Source organism: Balearica regulorum, chromosome W, assembly GCF_011004875.1.
Source record: "Balearica regulorum gibbericeps isolate bBalReg1 chromosome W, bBalReg1.pri, whole genome shotgun sequence".
NCBI classification, from domain to species: domain Eukaryota; kingdom Metazoa; phylum Chordata; class Aves; order Gruiformes; family Gruidae; genus Balearica; species Balearica regulorum.
In genome coordinates this window covers 8,595,397-8,611,246 of record NC_046219.1, presented here as the reverse complement: position 1 = coordinate 8,611,246, position 15,850 = coordinate 8,595,397, and the positions used below count along the sequence as shown (strand labels likewise).

At 43.7% G+C, this 15,850-nt stretch overlaps 1 protein-coding gene and 1 long non-coding RNA gene across 2 annotated transcripts in view; one reads left to right on the top strand and one right to left on the bottom strand.

The window, feature by feature from the left end:
- The window catches only part of LOC142599252 (uncharacterized), a 404,930-nt gene that overhangs the window by 37,950 nt on the left and 351,130 nt on the right, over window positions 1-15,850 (bottom strand). The window lies entirely within an intron of this gene.
- Window positions 1-15,850, top strand: part of LOC142599296 (E3 ubiquitin-protein ligase RNF180-like) — a 55,308-nt gene that overhangs the window by 5,800 nt on the left and 33,658 nt on the right. Inside the window, 1 exon segment of the mRNA XM_075739168.1 lies at window positions 3,082-3,113. Within this exon segment, the coding sequence (XP_075595283.1) occupies window positions 3,082-3,113 (32 nt within the window).

Sequence of the window (15,850 nt, the reverse complement as noted above, 5' to 3'; positions counted from 1 at the left end):
AAGTAATGGCATTTTGGGTTATCTTTACAGTTAAACAAAATTTATTTTTAAAAATATGTTTATATTTATTATTTAATGTAAACATTTTTTTCTGTAAAGAATTTATTTTTGCTATTTACAATATTAGTCTTCAGTAGCTAAATATTTTGTCTACAAATCTAACATGCATGTTACATATTCTTATAAATTCAAACCATCTAAAGAAGAACAGAATTAAAGATCATAGATGATTGTGCAATTTTTGGTGGGGGGAGGGGAGGAAGACCAGGAATATATCTTAAAATGAATAGCAGCTATTGTTTGCTCTGAAATTCAGTAAAAAGACTAATGATATGTATGCCTTTAAAAGAAAATTTCTCCTCTCAAAATTCTTGCTACAAAATACTGTTTGACCAGGGAGAGCAAACATACTAACTTTCATCAGAGAAGTAGTATCTACTCAAGAAATCATTCCCACTTTGGGTAGGTATGTCGTTGTCATAATCTTAGAATATTCCATAGCTGAAGTACAGTGACGTGTAAAGCTCGTGTAAAGCTCATGTAAACCTTATTTCACAGATATTTTTTTTATGGGATTGCTTTACATTTGATAACAGTCAAGTTTAATTTAATACTTATGCCTTATTTAGAAATGCTAAGCTTATTTGAATGGACTGTACTTAGGTTAGATATTAAATTGTTTTCATTAGTTTGCATTTCATACAATATGATATATAGGACCAATAGTTCATATATGGATCTTTCATTAGTCCTTTGTACCTAAATGATTTTCATCCTTACTATTCCTCATACAGTTCCACTCTGCTCAGGCACCGAGTGATTTCTGGCTCTTTCGTACATACAGTCAACAGAGCCTTTAGAATATATTACAGAATTAAAGCAGAGCAGTGAAATCAGGATTGAGAGTTACATAGAGGCTCTCAGTTAAATATAAAAACCAGCTTGAAAATGTGATGTGCCTGAGACATATTATAAGACTTTTCAGTATGGCATGCATATATTCTTTCATCTTTGGAAGATTTTTTTGTTTTGTTTAAAGAAAGATTTAAATTGGCATTGTGATATTTTGAAAACTTGTTCTTATTTTGTAAAATGCCTTTCTGATACTGAGAGTAAATAGCCTTTCCAAGATCTGGATGTCTTAATACTGAATGCCTGTTTTCTAGTGAGTTTCAAGATTATTAGGTGTCAGAGTTCCTAAAATGGCTTTAAAAATTCCAAGCCTCATTGTTTATGTTGAATGAAATGATGCAAAAGCACAGTATATATGAGCATTTGCACAGTCATGTCAATTGCAGTCTTTCCAGCCACCTTCATCTTTGCCAGATGTTACTTTCGAGAACAAAATATTGTACAAATTTTCCTAATTTATGGCAACTGGAGAAAGAAAAATATACGTTCAAATATTTTTCTTGTTAAACCATGCCTAACCAATTCCTCTACATTATTTTTAAGTTTCATATAGCAAATGATATACTGTTTTTAAATCTGGTATGTCTAATCAGTAAGCATACAGTTTACAAAGTACAAAAAAATTAAAAAATAAATATGTAAAATTATCTGGTTTCAAACAGTAGTTTTGAGGGGAAGTTATTTTGATTTTGTTTCCTCGAAGGACATCATAGATTTCTTTAATCTTGCTGAAAGTCTATGACTGTGGCAGGGAATATTTAAACAGACCTAAAAAACTGTACTTTTCAGACTCTCTGTCAAGCACCATGTGTGGCTGTTTCCCATCACTGTGGTATCTTCCCAGGAGAATGTGGATCTGGAAAATCATATCCTCTGTACAGTCTGACATGTTGCAAAAGGTGATGCTCCTCTGCCATGGACTCCTTTTCGTGGCAGCTCCCCTCTCCAGTGCCAGCCTAAGTATCCTCCCTTTTCTTGCAAGTTCCACTTGCTGTCCTTTTTCTTCAGTGTTCTGACACCCCTCCTTGTAAAAATGTTCATTTTGTTACAGTGATACTTATGTTAGGAAGATGATCTGTGGTACTTCATAACCATGATTTCCAGCATATTTACCTTGTATGCTTAAGCAATCAGAGAGTAAAACTTCACAAAGAGAAGAAAGCATAAACCTCTGAGTGGATGGAGTGAAAAAGTTTTGATAAATGACACTGGGAAGTATTTCATTTAAGTGCTCTTTTAAGAAGCACTTCAATACAGCAGAACCCTGATGTGAGGTGAATCTCTTCTAAGCTCTCTCTGTTAAAGGTACTGTGCATCTCATTTTTATCTTCAATTAAAGCTTTTCTGGGGAGCAGTATGAGAGAAGAGACCTGTTCAGACTTTGGACTTTCTTTGCAAATGCATAGGATACTTCTCTAAGTTTATTTTGTAGTGTGATAACTTTATCTGTCAAGTTGTTTTTATGTCTTTCAGTAAGCCAAAATATGTCCATAAATGTTGTGTTGTGGCAAAATGCACACTATTATTAAGTTGAAGTAGCTAAACCTTGGATTGTAAATAGGAGCAATTCTGTGAGCTCCTGACCTGCACTTGGCTCCGGAGGCCTATGCTGGTGAAGGCTCTGTGGAGTAGGTGTGGGACTGAGCTAGTCTGCTGTTTTGGGTTTGTATGGCAAGGTTTTGGTAGCGGGGGGGCTACAGGGGTGTCTTCTGCGAGAAGCTGCTAGAAGCTTCCCCTAGGTCCAATAGAGCCAATACCAGCCGGCTCCAAGACAGACCCACCACTGGCCAAGGCCAAGCCAATCAGCAACAGTGGTAGCATCTCTGTGATAACATATTTAAGAAGGGAAAAAAAAAAAAAAAAGGAGCGAGTGTTTTTGCAGCCAAGGAGAGGAGTGAGAATATGTAAGAGAAACAACTCTGTAGACACCAAGATCAGTGAAGGAGGAGGGGGAGGAGGTGCTCCTCCAGGCACCATAGCAGAGATTCCCCTGCAATCTGTGGTGAAGACCATGGTGAAGCAGGCTGTCCACCTGCAGCCCATGGAGGATGATGGGGAGCAGAGATTCCCCTGCAGCTCATGGAGGATCCCACGCAGGAGCAGGTGGGGGCACCCGAAGGAGGCTGGAGCAGGCTCCTGACAGGACCTGTGGACCCATGGAGAGTGGAGCCCATGCTGGAGCAGGTTTGCTGGCAGGATTTGTGACCCCGTGGGGGACCCACACTGGAGAAGTTTGCTCCTGAAGGTCTGCACCCCATGGAAGAGACCCACGCTGGAGCAGTTCGTGAAGAACTGTAGCCCGTGGGAAGGACTCATGTTGGAGAAGTTCGTGAAGGACTGTCTCCCATGAGAGGGACCCCACGCTGGAGCAGGGGAAGAGTGTGAGGAGTCCTCCCCCTGAGGAGGAAGGAGCGGCAGAAACAATGCGTGATGAACTGAGTAAAGTTGAGCCCAGGAGTAAAGTTGAGCCTGGGAAGAAGGGAGGGGCGGTGGGAGGTGTTTTAAGATTTGTTTTTATTTCTCATTACTCTGTTTTGCTTGGTAATAAATTATATTATTTTTTTCTAAGTTGAGTCTGTTTTGCCCGTGATGGTAATTGGTGAATGATCTCTCCCTGTCCTGATCTTGACCCATCAGCCTTTCATTATATTTTCTCTCCCCTGTCCTCTTCAGGAGGGGGATTGATAGAGTGGCTTTGGTGGGCACCTGACTTGCAGCCAGGGTCAACCCACCACACCTGCTAACAGCAGAGGGACCCAAGCTTCCTGCATCTGCTCTGCAAGGGAAAGCTCTTAATGCCTGTGTGGTAGTTTTGCCCCAGCTGGCAGCTAAGCACCACGCAGCTGCTCACTCCCCCCTCCCCCCTCAAGGGGATGGGGAGGAGAATGGAAAAAAACCTCATGGGTTGATATAAAGACAGTAATAAGATATCAAAGGAAGAGAATAATAATAATAACAGTAACAACAACAATAATTATAATAATAATAATAATAATAAAACAAGTGATGCACAAAAGCAATTGCTCACCACATGCGGAAGAAAAAAAACACCAAACTGATGCCCAATCTGTTTCTGAGCAGCGGATCTGCCTCCCGGCTAGCTTCCCCAGTTATATACGGAGCATGACATTATATGGTAGGGAATATCCCTTTGGTCAGTCTGGGTCAGCTGTCCTGGCTATGCTCTCCTAGCTTCTTGCGCACCTGGCAGGGCATGAGAATCTGAAAATTCCTTGACTTAGTGTAGACACTACAACTACCTGGCAACAACTAAAACCATCAGTGTGTTATCAACATTATTCTCATACTAAATCCAAAACACAGGACTATACTAGCTACTAGAAAGAAAATTATCTCTATCGTAGCTGAAACCAGGACAGCCTGTGAAGAGGATACCTTCATTTTGTGTGTGTGGGTCTGTATGCACATTTCTGTTCGTGGGGGATTTTTAGGTTTTGTTAGAGTATGACAATAACTACTTAAGTTTAGGAACTGCCAGTATTAATAATGGTTCTTGTTATTGTTGCTATAGCTAAGAAGATGAAGTATTTCTGTTACAAATTCCCTTTTGTGTATATGTTGTTATTTGTTTGCATTGTTTTCTGACATCTGAAGTTTGTAATAATATTCTGAAAGATCTCAGACAGAAATACCATTTCTTACTCCCTCAGTTTTATTTTATTTCTGTTCATAATCATTTTACATAGAGGGAGACTATATAGCTAGCTTCAAAACTGCAGTATCCTCTTGGAAATGATCCTGATCCATCTGAAATAAATATTACTGGCCTTTTTGCTTCATTTTATAACTTGACACATCACCAGTTCTTTGGTATCTTTACTAAAACATGCAAGTGTCTGTCTTACAAAGGTGACTAATAGTCATTTTCCATGAAGTGAGCTTGCTTTCATGCTCCCAGTGTTAATCTCAACTTAGGATAAACAGGTGGGTGAGATACTGCACTGTTTATCCACACTGTCTGGTGCTCTTATCTTGCCCTATAGCCTTGAGTTTTCAAGTCCATACCGATGTTCTCTAGCAACTCACAGTCTTGTAGTGAAGGCACTAGGCTTCAAAGGTTTAACATGTGACCTTAGTCAATTCACTTAATCTATGTTTGTCTCTTTTCCATGTGTATATATGTTTCTAATTATTTTTCTTACACTGTCATATTTGTATTTAAGAGGAAACACGAGGGAAAAAAGACAATCCTAATTACATACTGTCCTGGTTTTGGCTAGGATAGAGTTAATTTTCACAAGGAGCCAGGACAGGTGAGCCAAACTGGCCAAGGGGCTATTCCATACCATGTGATGTCATGCTCACCATAAAAGGCGGCTAGTCAGGGAGGGACGGCTCTGGGACGGTCTGAGTGTGGGCTGAGCGTCCGGTCAGTCATTGGATCAGTAAATTGCCTTGTGTTATCCCCTGTCGTGTATATTCCATTATAAGTACTGTTGTCATTATTTCCCTCTCCCTTTGCTGTCCCAGTAAACTGTCCTTATCCCAACCCATGACGTTTGCCTTTGTCTTCCCATTCCCCTCCCCATCCTGCCAGGGAGAGGTGGCCATGTAGTGCTCAGCTTCCAGATGGCGTTAAACCACAACAGTCCTTTTTGGCACCCAATGTGGGGCTTGAAGGGTTGTGATAACAACAGATCTGACGAGAGCGTGTTAAGTTGTGATAAGTTCTTATAATGTTATTTAAACAGTTGCTAGTCACAATGATGTTTTGTTTGTTCACGTGGCTGTGACATGTAAATCTGTACTTACTATATGTAATCCCTGCCGTGTTGCTTATCACCTCTGGGAGAGGGGTTCCTGTTCTCATTTTGTTGTACTGTGTGATATCGACTTATGATACCATCAATGGTCATGAGCCTAGGCTGGTGTTCATATGTGGCATTTCTGTCATGCCCATACCTTGGACAACATCTCTCAGAATTATTCAATAATCACACCCAATCTATGGGGAAGATGGGGGGAAACCTTATCCCGCTCTTTCACCTCCCCTTTTCCTGTTTCGTTGGTTACAACAATTTTTGAGAATTTTGAATACCCTTTGTCCAGGCCAGTATATTCCTATTGCTAGGTCTCCTGCATGCTTTCCCACTCCTGTTCGGGGTTAGCAAAAATTGTTTCAAGAGTACCACCCAGGGATCTTCCCCAAGGCTGAATGGTCAGGGCTGGCATGGCATGTGGAAGAGTATGGGTAGGTATCTAGAGACCTTCTCACCCCCAATGGTTTGGAGCTTCACTCCTGAACAACTACAGGACCCTGATAAAGTGGTAGAATATTTGAAATGAAAATGCTGTGGCTATTCCAAGGAGACACAACTTACTGCGCTGTGCTGGGCCCTGGCCACTATCTACCAAACACTGCTCGATAGTAGGCAGGGCCCTTAGGGGGAAGAGAGGGAGAACAGACCCACAGGCACTGCAGATACCCAAACCCTGGTGATAGGCACTGTAGATGAGCCAAAACATCAACCCGTACCAGTATCAGTTGCCCCTATACACAAGAATAAATACACAAGGAAATCGGTTCGCTTAGTGAAGGATGATGATGAACCGGGACCATCACGAGAACAGGAAGAAGAGCCAGAACCAGAGATAATCACTCGATCCCTGTCCCTGAGAGAGCTGCGAGATATGCGGAAAGATATCAGCTGCCTCCCAGGGGAGCACATGATTACCTGGCTACTCTGATGCTGGGATAATGGGGGCCAGTAGCCTGGAACCGGAGGGCAGGGAGGCCAAGCAGCTAGGATCCCTGTCTAGGGAAGGGGGCATTGACAAGGTGATTGAGGAAAAAGACAAAAGCCCTCAGCCTCTGGAGGCGACTCCTGTCAAGTGTGAGGGAAAGGTATCCCTTCAGTGAAGATGCTGTATGTCAGCCAGGCAAGTGGACCAACATGGAGAGAGGTATCCAATATCTGAGGGAATTAGCTGTGTGGGAGATGGTTTATTATGACCCGGACAACGCACAGTTACCCACAGATCCTGATGAAGTCCAATGTACCCGACCCATGTGGCAAAAATTTGTATGGAGCGAAACCATCATCGTATGCCAACTCACTGGCCGTAATAGACTGGAAAAGTGAAGAGACACCAACAGTGGATGAAGTGGCTGGCCGACTCCGGCAATATGAAGAGAGCCTTTCTTCCTCCCTTGTCTCGGCTGTGGAGAAACTGTCCCGGGAGGTCTGGCAACTCAAAGAGCATATGTCCTACTACCCAACTGTATAGACCAGTATCTCGGATATTAGGAGTAAGTGTTCCTCTCCTCAAAAGAGAGGATATAGAGCATACACACCACGAGGTATCCTGTGGTTTTTCCTATATGATCACGGAGAGGACATGAGCAAGTGGGATGGAAAAACCACCTCAACCCTACGGGCATGAGTATGTGAGGAGCAAAGCAAAACACTCATAAAAAGGGATTCTTCCAGGAAGAATGCTGCTCCAGTTTCCACCGGGCAGCCCCCTAGACTGAGTGGAAGAGCTGATTGTACTTATGATACTTGTGAAGGGACTTCTAAGTCCTTTTTGCAAGAGGTGAGTAGTGACTATGATGAGCAGGATTAGAGGGGCCCTGCCTCCAGCCAGGCGGAGGAAAGGGACAACCGGGTTTATTGGACTGTGTGGATCCAATGGCCTGGCACATTGGACCCACAGGAGTACAAGGCCCTAGTGGACACGGGTGCACAGTGTACCCTAATGCCATCGAGCTATGAAGGGGCAGAATCCATCTGTATTTCTGGAGTGACAGGGGGATCCCAACAGTTGACTCTGCTAGAGGCTGAAGTGAGTCTAACTGGGAATGAGTGGCAAAAGCACCCCATTGTGACTGGCCCAGAGGCATCCTGGGCATAGACTACCTCCGGAAAGGGTATTTCAAAGACCCAAAAGGGTACCAATGGGCTTTTGGAATAGCTGCCTTGGAAGCAGAGGAAACTGAACCATTGTCTACTTTGCCCGGTCTCTCAGAGGACCCTTCTGTTGTAGGGTTGCTGAAGGTTGAAGAACAACAGGTGCTGATTGCTACCACAACTGTGCACCGGCGGCAATACTGCACAAACAGAGACTCCCTGGTTCCCATCCACAAGCTGATTCGTCAACTGGAGGGTCAGGGAGTGATCAGCAGAACCCACTCACCCTTTAACAGTCCCATATGGCCAGTGCGGAAGTCCAATGGAGAGTGGAGGCTGACGGTAGACTATCGTGGCCTGAATGAAGTCACACTGCCCATAAGTGCTGCCGTGCCAGACATCCTGGAACTTCCATATGAACTGGAGTCAAAGGCAGCCAAGTGGTACGCCACAATTGATATAGCCAATGCATTTTTCTCGATCCCTTTGGCAGCAGAGTGCAGGCCACAGTTTGCCTTCACTTGGAGGGGCGTCCAGTACACCTGGAATCGACTGCCCCAGGGGTGGAAACACAGCCCCACCATTTGCCATGGACTGATCCAGACTGCACTGGAAAAGGGTGAAGCCCCAGAGCACCTGCAATACATTGATGACATCATCGTATGGGGCAACTCAGCAGAGGAAGTTTCTGAGAAAGGGAAGAAAACAATCCAAATCCTGCTGCAGGCTGGCTTTGCGATAAAACAAAGTAAGGTGAAGGGGCCTGCACAGGAAATCCAATTTTCAGGAATAAGATGGCATGATGGGCAGCGTCAGATCCCAATGGATATTATCAACAAAATAGCAGCCATGTCTCCACCGACCAACAAAAAGGAGACACAGGCTTTCTTAGGTGTTGTGGGTTTCTGGCGAATGCACATTCCAAATTACAGTCTGATAGTAAGCCCTCTCTACCATGTAACCCGGAAGAAGAATGATTTCAAATGGGGCCCTGAGCAACGACAAGCTTTCGAACAAATTAAATAGAAAATAGTCCATGCAGTAGCCTTTGGGCCATTCCAGGCAGTACCAGATGTAGAGAATGTGCTCTACACCGCAGCCGGGGAGAATGGCCCTACCTGGAGTCTCTGGCAGAAAGCACCAGGGGAGACTCGAGGTCGACCCCTGGGGTTTTGGAGTCGGGGATATAGAGGATCCGAGGCCCGCTACACTCCAACTGAAAGAGAGATATTGGCAGTATATGAAGGGGTTCGAGCTGCTTCAGAGGTCATTGGCACTGAAGCACAGCTCCTCTTGGCACCCCAAATGCCACTGTTGGGCTGGATGTTCAAAGAGAGGGCTCCTTCTACACGTCATGCATCCGATGCTACATGGAGTAATAAGTGGGTTGCACTGATTACACAGTGGGCTCGAATAGGAATCCCCAATTGCCCAGGAATTCTGGAAGTGATCATGGACTGGCCAGAAGGCAAAGAGTTCATAATGTCGCCAGAGATGACACGTGCTGAAGAAGCCCCTCCTGTATAATAAACTAACAGAGGATAGGAAACCATATGCCCTCTTCACTGATGGGTCCTGTCTCATCGTGGGAAAGCATCGGAGGTAGAAGGCTGCTGTATGGAGACCTACACGACGAGTTGCAGAAGCTGCTGAAGAAGGTGAATGGAGCCAGTTTGCAGAGGTGAAAGCCATCCAGCTGGCTCTAGACATTGCTGAAAGAGAAAAGTGGCCAATGCTCGACCTCTATACTGACTCATGGATGGTGGCCAATGCCCTGTGGGGGTGGTTACAGCAGTGGAAGCAGAGCAACTGGCAGCTCAGAGGCAAACCCATCTGGGCTGCCCCATTGTGGTAAGATATTGCTGCCCGGCTAGAGAAGCTGGTTGTAAAGGTACGTCATGTAGATGCCCACGTACCCAAGAGTCGAGCCACTGAGGAACATCAGAACAACCAGCAGGTGGATCAGGCTGCTAAGATTCAAGTGGCTCAGGTGGATTTGGACTGGCAGCATAAGGGTGAACTATTTATAGCTCGGTGGGCCCATGAGGCCTCAGGCCATCAAGGAAGAGATGAAACATATAGATGGGCCTGTGATCGAGGGCTGGTCTTGACCATGGATGCCATCTCACAGGTCATCCATCAATGTGAAACATGCGCTGCAATCAAGCAAGCCAAGTGGGTAAAGCCTCTGTGGTATGGAGGCCGATAGCTGAAATATAAATATGGGGAGGCCTGGCAGATCGACTACATCACACTCCCACAAACCTGCCAAGGCAAACGCTACATCCTCACAATGGTGGAAGCAACCACTGGGTGGCTGGAAACATATCCTGTGCCCCATGGCACTGCCCGGAACACTATTCTGGGTCTTGAAAAGCAAGTCCTGTGGCGACATGGCACCCCAGAAAGAATTGAGTCAGACAACGGGACTCATTTTTGGAACAACCTCATAGACACCTGGGCCAAAGAGCATGGCATTGAGTGGGTGTATCACATCCCCTCCTACCATGCACCGGCCTCTGGGAAAATTGAAAGGTACAATGGACTGTTAAAAACTACCCTGAGAGCAATGGGTGGTGGGACCCTCAAACACTGGGACACACATTTAGCAAAGGCCACCTGGTTAGTTAACACTAGGGGGTCTACCAATCAAGCTGGCCCTGCCCAATCAAAAATTGCATGCCCAGTGGAAGGGGATAAAGTCCCTGTAGTGCGCATGAAGAATATATTGGGAAAAACAGTTTGGGTTATCCCTGCTTCAGGCAAAGGCAAGCCCATCTGTGGGATTGCTTTTGCTCAGGGACCAGGGTGCACTTGGTGGGTGATGAGAAAGGATGGGGAAGTCCGGTGTGTACCCCAAGGGGATTTGATTTTGGGTGAAAATAGCCAATAAATTAAATTGTATGATGTTAATAGCGATATACTGTATCAATGGTATGACCATAAGAATCACCCGAAACTAATGAAGGATGGACTCTGATGAAACTGAGCCAAGTGCCGCGATGATGGAACTAGAACTGCCTTCAGCAAGTGGTGCCCAGGATCTTCCTTGAAAATCACATCTTTGATGCCCAGACTGTGAGCATGGACCATGCCAGATACACCAGCCGTGAAAACTCCAGATGCAGCGTGCAACAATCCAGCAGCACGCACCATTGTTCCTCCCCTGAGAGACTGTAGTGACAGATGGAATGCAAAGCCATGGACTAAATGAACTCGATGGACATTTTAGAGGGATGGCCCATAGAGTAAGGGAATGAGATCTGCGAAATAATCTGGGCATGATGTAGATGGTATAGAATAAAGGGTGGATAATGTCCTGGTTCTGGCAAGGATAGAGTTAATTTTCACCAGGAGCCAGGACAGGTGAGCCAAGCTGGCCAGGGGGCTATTCCATACCATGTGATGTCATGCTCATCATAAAAGGGGGCTAGTTGAGGAGGGGCAGGCTCAGTGTGGCTCCGGGATGGGCTGAGGGTCCGGTGGGTCCGTCCTTGGATCTGTAAATTGTTTTCTGTTATCACCCATTGTGAATATCTGTTATCACCCATTGTGAATATCTGTTGTCAGTACTGTTGTTGTTGTTTCCCTCTCCCTTTGCTGTCCCAGTAAACTGTCCTTATCCCAACCCACGAGGCTTTGCCTTTGTTTTTCCTTTCTCTTCCCCATCCCACCAGGGGAGGGGTGAGCGAGCGGCGGTGTGGTGCTCAGCTGCTGGCTGGGGCTGAACCACATCATACGGTCACGTAGGTCTCCTATTGGCCGAAGACCTCAGCTTTGTCTCCTGTCAACTGAAATGGCCGCTGCCCTGTGGGCATAATTCAACCTGTGGCGGGAAGGTTTTCCCATGGGCTTTGTCGGGGCGGGTGCATCTACCACATTTACACTACATCATTATATTAGAATTATAAATACCTCATTCTGCATGTAATAACTGCTATCTGGTTGTACCATACAAAGATGATGAAAGTAAAACACATTAGCCACAGACATCTGGTCAGTTAGAGAAATTGCTGTCACAGCTAAACTAAGTAAAGCCAAGTGGCAGGCAGGGCAAGGAAAGTTCAGCAGGAGTTCAGGAGCAAGCCTGGCAAGCCTCAGCCCTGAGGCCTTGCAAGTTAAGTACAAAGCTTGTGGCTGGTCCTAGCAGTGGCAATACTGTGTTACAGGGTTACATGGTTACAAGTAAGAGACAGTATCGTTATTTAACTAGATGATACATGGAGGGGAGAAATTTTATGTATGTGTGGCTTCTGAGCCAAAACTTGTCTATCTTTGCTTTTGTTTTGGTTGTAAATTGTTACTACATGGTGACTTTTGTAATTAGGAGATTAATTCTGTCACTGATTATAAATTGGATCAACAAGGATTTATTAAAAATGATGGATTCATTCCCAAATGTATGACTTTTAGCTTTGTTAACTTGCAGTTGTGATTTCTGTGGAAGATATATCTGAGGGAAACAGCATGTGAAAGCTACCAGTTTCTGAGGTGTATGTGGAGCTCCTGTTGCAAGTCTTTAAACCACAACACTTTAGAGTTTAATTACTTTTAGCTGCAGTCTTTTCATGCTGTTATTTGTGATTACAGCTTTTGAGGATGTTGTCTGACCCGACCTTTTCTACTGTTTGATATGTCTTTTACATAATTTGGTGTTAATAATAACCAGTGGGATAAATTTGCCAGGGATTTTCCAGGAAGAAACTCTGCTTGCCTTTTGTCCTGGTTTTGGCTGGGATAGAGTTAATTTTCTTCCTAGCAGCTGGTGTAGTGCTGTGTTTTGGATTTAGGATGAGAATAATGTTGATAACACACTGATGGTTTTAGTTGTTGCCAAGCAGTCAAGGACTTTTCAGGTTCTCATACTGCCCTGCCAATGAGAAGGCGGGGGGCGCCGAAGAAGCTGGGAGGGGACACAGCCAGGACAGCCGACACAGACTGGCCAAAGGGATATTCCATACCATATGATGTCATGCTCATTATGTAACTGGATGATTGGCTGGGAGGTAGCATGGCTCAGGAACTAGCTGAGCATCGGCTCCAGGTGGTGAGCAATTGTTCTGTGCATCACTTGTTTTGTATATTCTTTTATCATCGTCATCATCATCATTATTATTATTAATATTATTTTCCTTTTCTGTCCTATTAAATTGTCTTTATCTCAACCCATGAGTTTTACTTTTTTCTTTTTAGTTGTCTCCCCAATCCCACTGATGTAGGGGGGAGTGAGTGAACGGCTGTGTGTTTTAGCTGCTTGTCTGGTTAAACCATGACATATACACACACACAAGTGAAATTTGAGTAGAACAAAGTGAAATCTAAGCAAAGACAAGAAATGGTGCCTGTCAACTCACACTTATATTCAGATGTTGAATAAAGAGGCAAGGAACTTGGTGGGGGATATGGAGCACACAGAATGGAGAGTATCTTTTCTTCACTTGACTTTGTTTCTCCTTTTAAGAAAGAGGCAAGTTAAGACATATTAGTAAAAAGCAAATTGTGTCCATTTCCATGACTTATCCAAGAACATCCTCTATTTTCCTATCATCTGAGGAGTTTCTCTAAGGAAACTCCTCTAGTTTAGTGTTGGATAAACTAGATTGGATAACTGTAGTCTGAAGATGCAACCTGAGATCAAACTTAGTCCTCAGTTGGTTCTAGGAAAGACAGATTTTCACTCTGTCTCACTTTGTCTCCAGCACAGATCCAAAACATAGCCCCACACTAGCTACTATGAAGAAAATCAATCCTCTCAGTTGAAACCAGGACACACTCTCATGTTTGGCTCCTTACTTTTGTGCTAAATGTAGCCTGAGTGGACAGGGCAGTACATCATACACATAGTTACAATTAACTACTCACTACAAGTATGTTTAAAACTAAACTGAAATTGCAGAAGTTATTATATTTTTATCATTTGATAGCTGAAAAAATGTCCAGCCTGTTTTAGAGAACTTCAGTCAGTGGTATTTTATTTAATTTAGCAAATTATTAATGCCATGTAGGAATTTCTGAAAATGAAAAAATGTGCTCTGAAAGAGAATGTGTTCTGGGAATACTAGCATAGCTTTAGCTATTGCATTGCCTCATTAATAACAATTATATTACATCGTAGCATGCTGTGCTCTTGTATTGTCAATCAATGAGAGTGTTTTTCCTGCTGTTGTTTTTTTCTTAGGAATAACAGATTTCAGAAACATGGTGCACTGCAGTAATCACATTGATAAATTAGCAAAAGGTATACGGCCAAATTATTTCAACACTGCATAGTTGTCATAGAATATTGTTCTAGCAATAACATCAAATTATAATGATGCCAAATATGTGGATACCAACAATTACATAAGTGAAAGTAAAAATTTTGCCAGTATATTAAGGCTAATTCTTGTGCTTGATTAATTCTTTCCATGAACAGGTTGCCCAGAGAAGTTGTGGATGCCCCATCCCTGGAAGCCTTTAGGGCCAGGTTGGATGGGGCTTTGAGCAACCTGGTCTAGTGGAAGGTATTCCTGGCCATGGCAGGGGGGGTGGAACTAGATGATGTTTAAGGTCCCTTCCAACCCAAACCATTCTATGATTCTGTAATGGCTTGGCTTAGCTTATCTTCCTTATACTGCATTAGACATTCCAGTCTATAAAAATTATTTCATATTCTTTTTTTCAATAGTGTTGTTTTGGAAAAGACTACTCTATATCTAAACAATAGCCATCATCACAGATGATTTGTTGCCCACAAATTACATTAGTTCTTGAGGTACAGAAGCTTGCATATGCTAGTCACAAATTGGAAGAAAGGGAATCACATTCTGGAAGGACAGAAATGAAGTGAAATGTAGAAATGTACCTGTGTACACTGTGCAGTCACACTAAATACATGGTTATGGTGGCTAAGAGCATAAGAACTGTAAGAGCTCCCCATAAAAACTGCTATAGAACCATATCTTTGCTTTAAATATTGCTAAATTCTTACTAAACCATTTGGTTTGTAAGCAACATTTTGTTTAGCTGTGTAACTTTTCTGTAGAAGTGATTTGTAGAATTTTTAATGAACGCTTTAGGAGGTAGAGTATCCTAGCATCTTTGTTTCACAGAACTTCAAAAGTATTAGATGCTTTTCAGTAAACTCAGTAATCCCTCATGAATAATCCTCATGAAGGATTTCAACTTACCAGACATCTGCTGGAAATACAATACAGCAGAGAGGAAACAGTCTAGGAGGTTCCTGGAGGGTGTGGAAGATAACTTCCTGGCACAGCTGGTGAGTGAGCCAACTAGGGAAGGGGCCCTGTTAGACCTGTTTTTTGTGAACAGAGAAGGACTTGTGGATGATGTGATGGTTGGAGGCTGTCTTGGGCATAGACATCATGAAATGATAGAGTTTTCGATTCTTGGAGAAGAAAGGAGGGGGAGGTCAGCAGAACTGCTACCTTGGACTTCCAGAGGGCAGATTTTGTCATGTTTAGGAGACTGGTTGGCAGAGTCCCTTGGGAGGCAGTCCTGAAGGGCAAAGGAGTCCAGGAAGGGTGGACATTCTTCAAGAAGGAAATCTTAAAGATGTAGGAGCAGATCGTCCCCATGTGCCAAAAGACAAGCCGGTGGGGAAGAACACCAGCCTGGCTGAACTAACAGCTTTGGCTGGAACTCAGGGAAAAAACAGGAGAGTTTATGATCTTTGGAAGAAGGGACAGGCAACCCAGGAGGACTACAAAGATGTTGTTAGGCTATGCAGGGAGGAAATTAGAAGGGTCAAAGTCCAACAAGTTCTTAATCTGGCTACTGCTGTAAAAGACAATAAAAAATGTTTCTATAAATACATCAACAACAAAAGGATGACTAAGGAGAATCTCCATCTTTAGTTGGATGCAGGGGGGAAACATAGTGGCAAAGGATGAGGAAAAGGCTGAGGTACTTAATGCCTTCTTTGCCTCAGGCTTTAGTAGTAAGACCAGTTGTCTTCCAGGTACCCAGGGGAGGTACCCAGGCTCAGGGGAGACCTTATTGCTCTCTACAACCACCTGAAAGGAGGTTGTAGCGAGGTGGATGTTGGTCTCTTCTCCCATGTAACA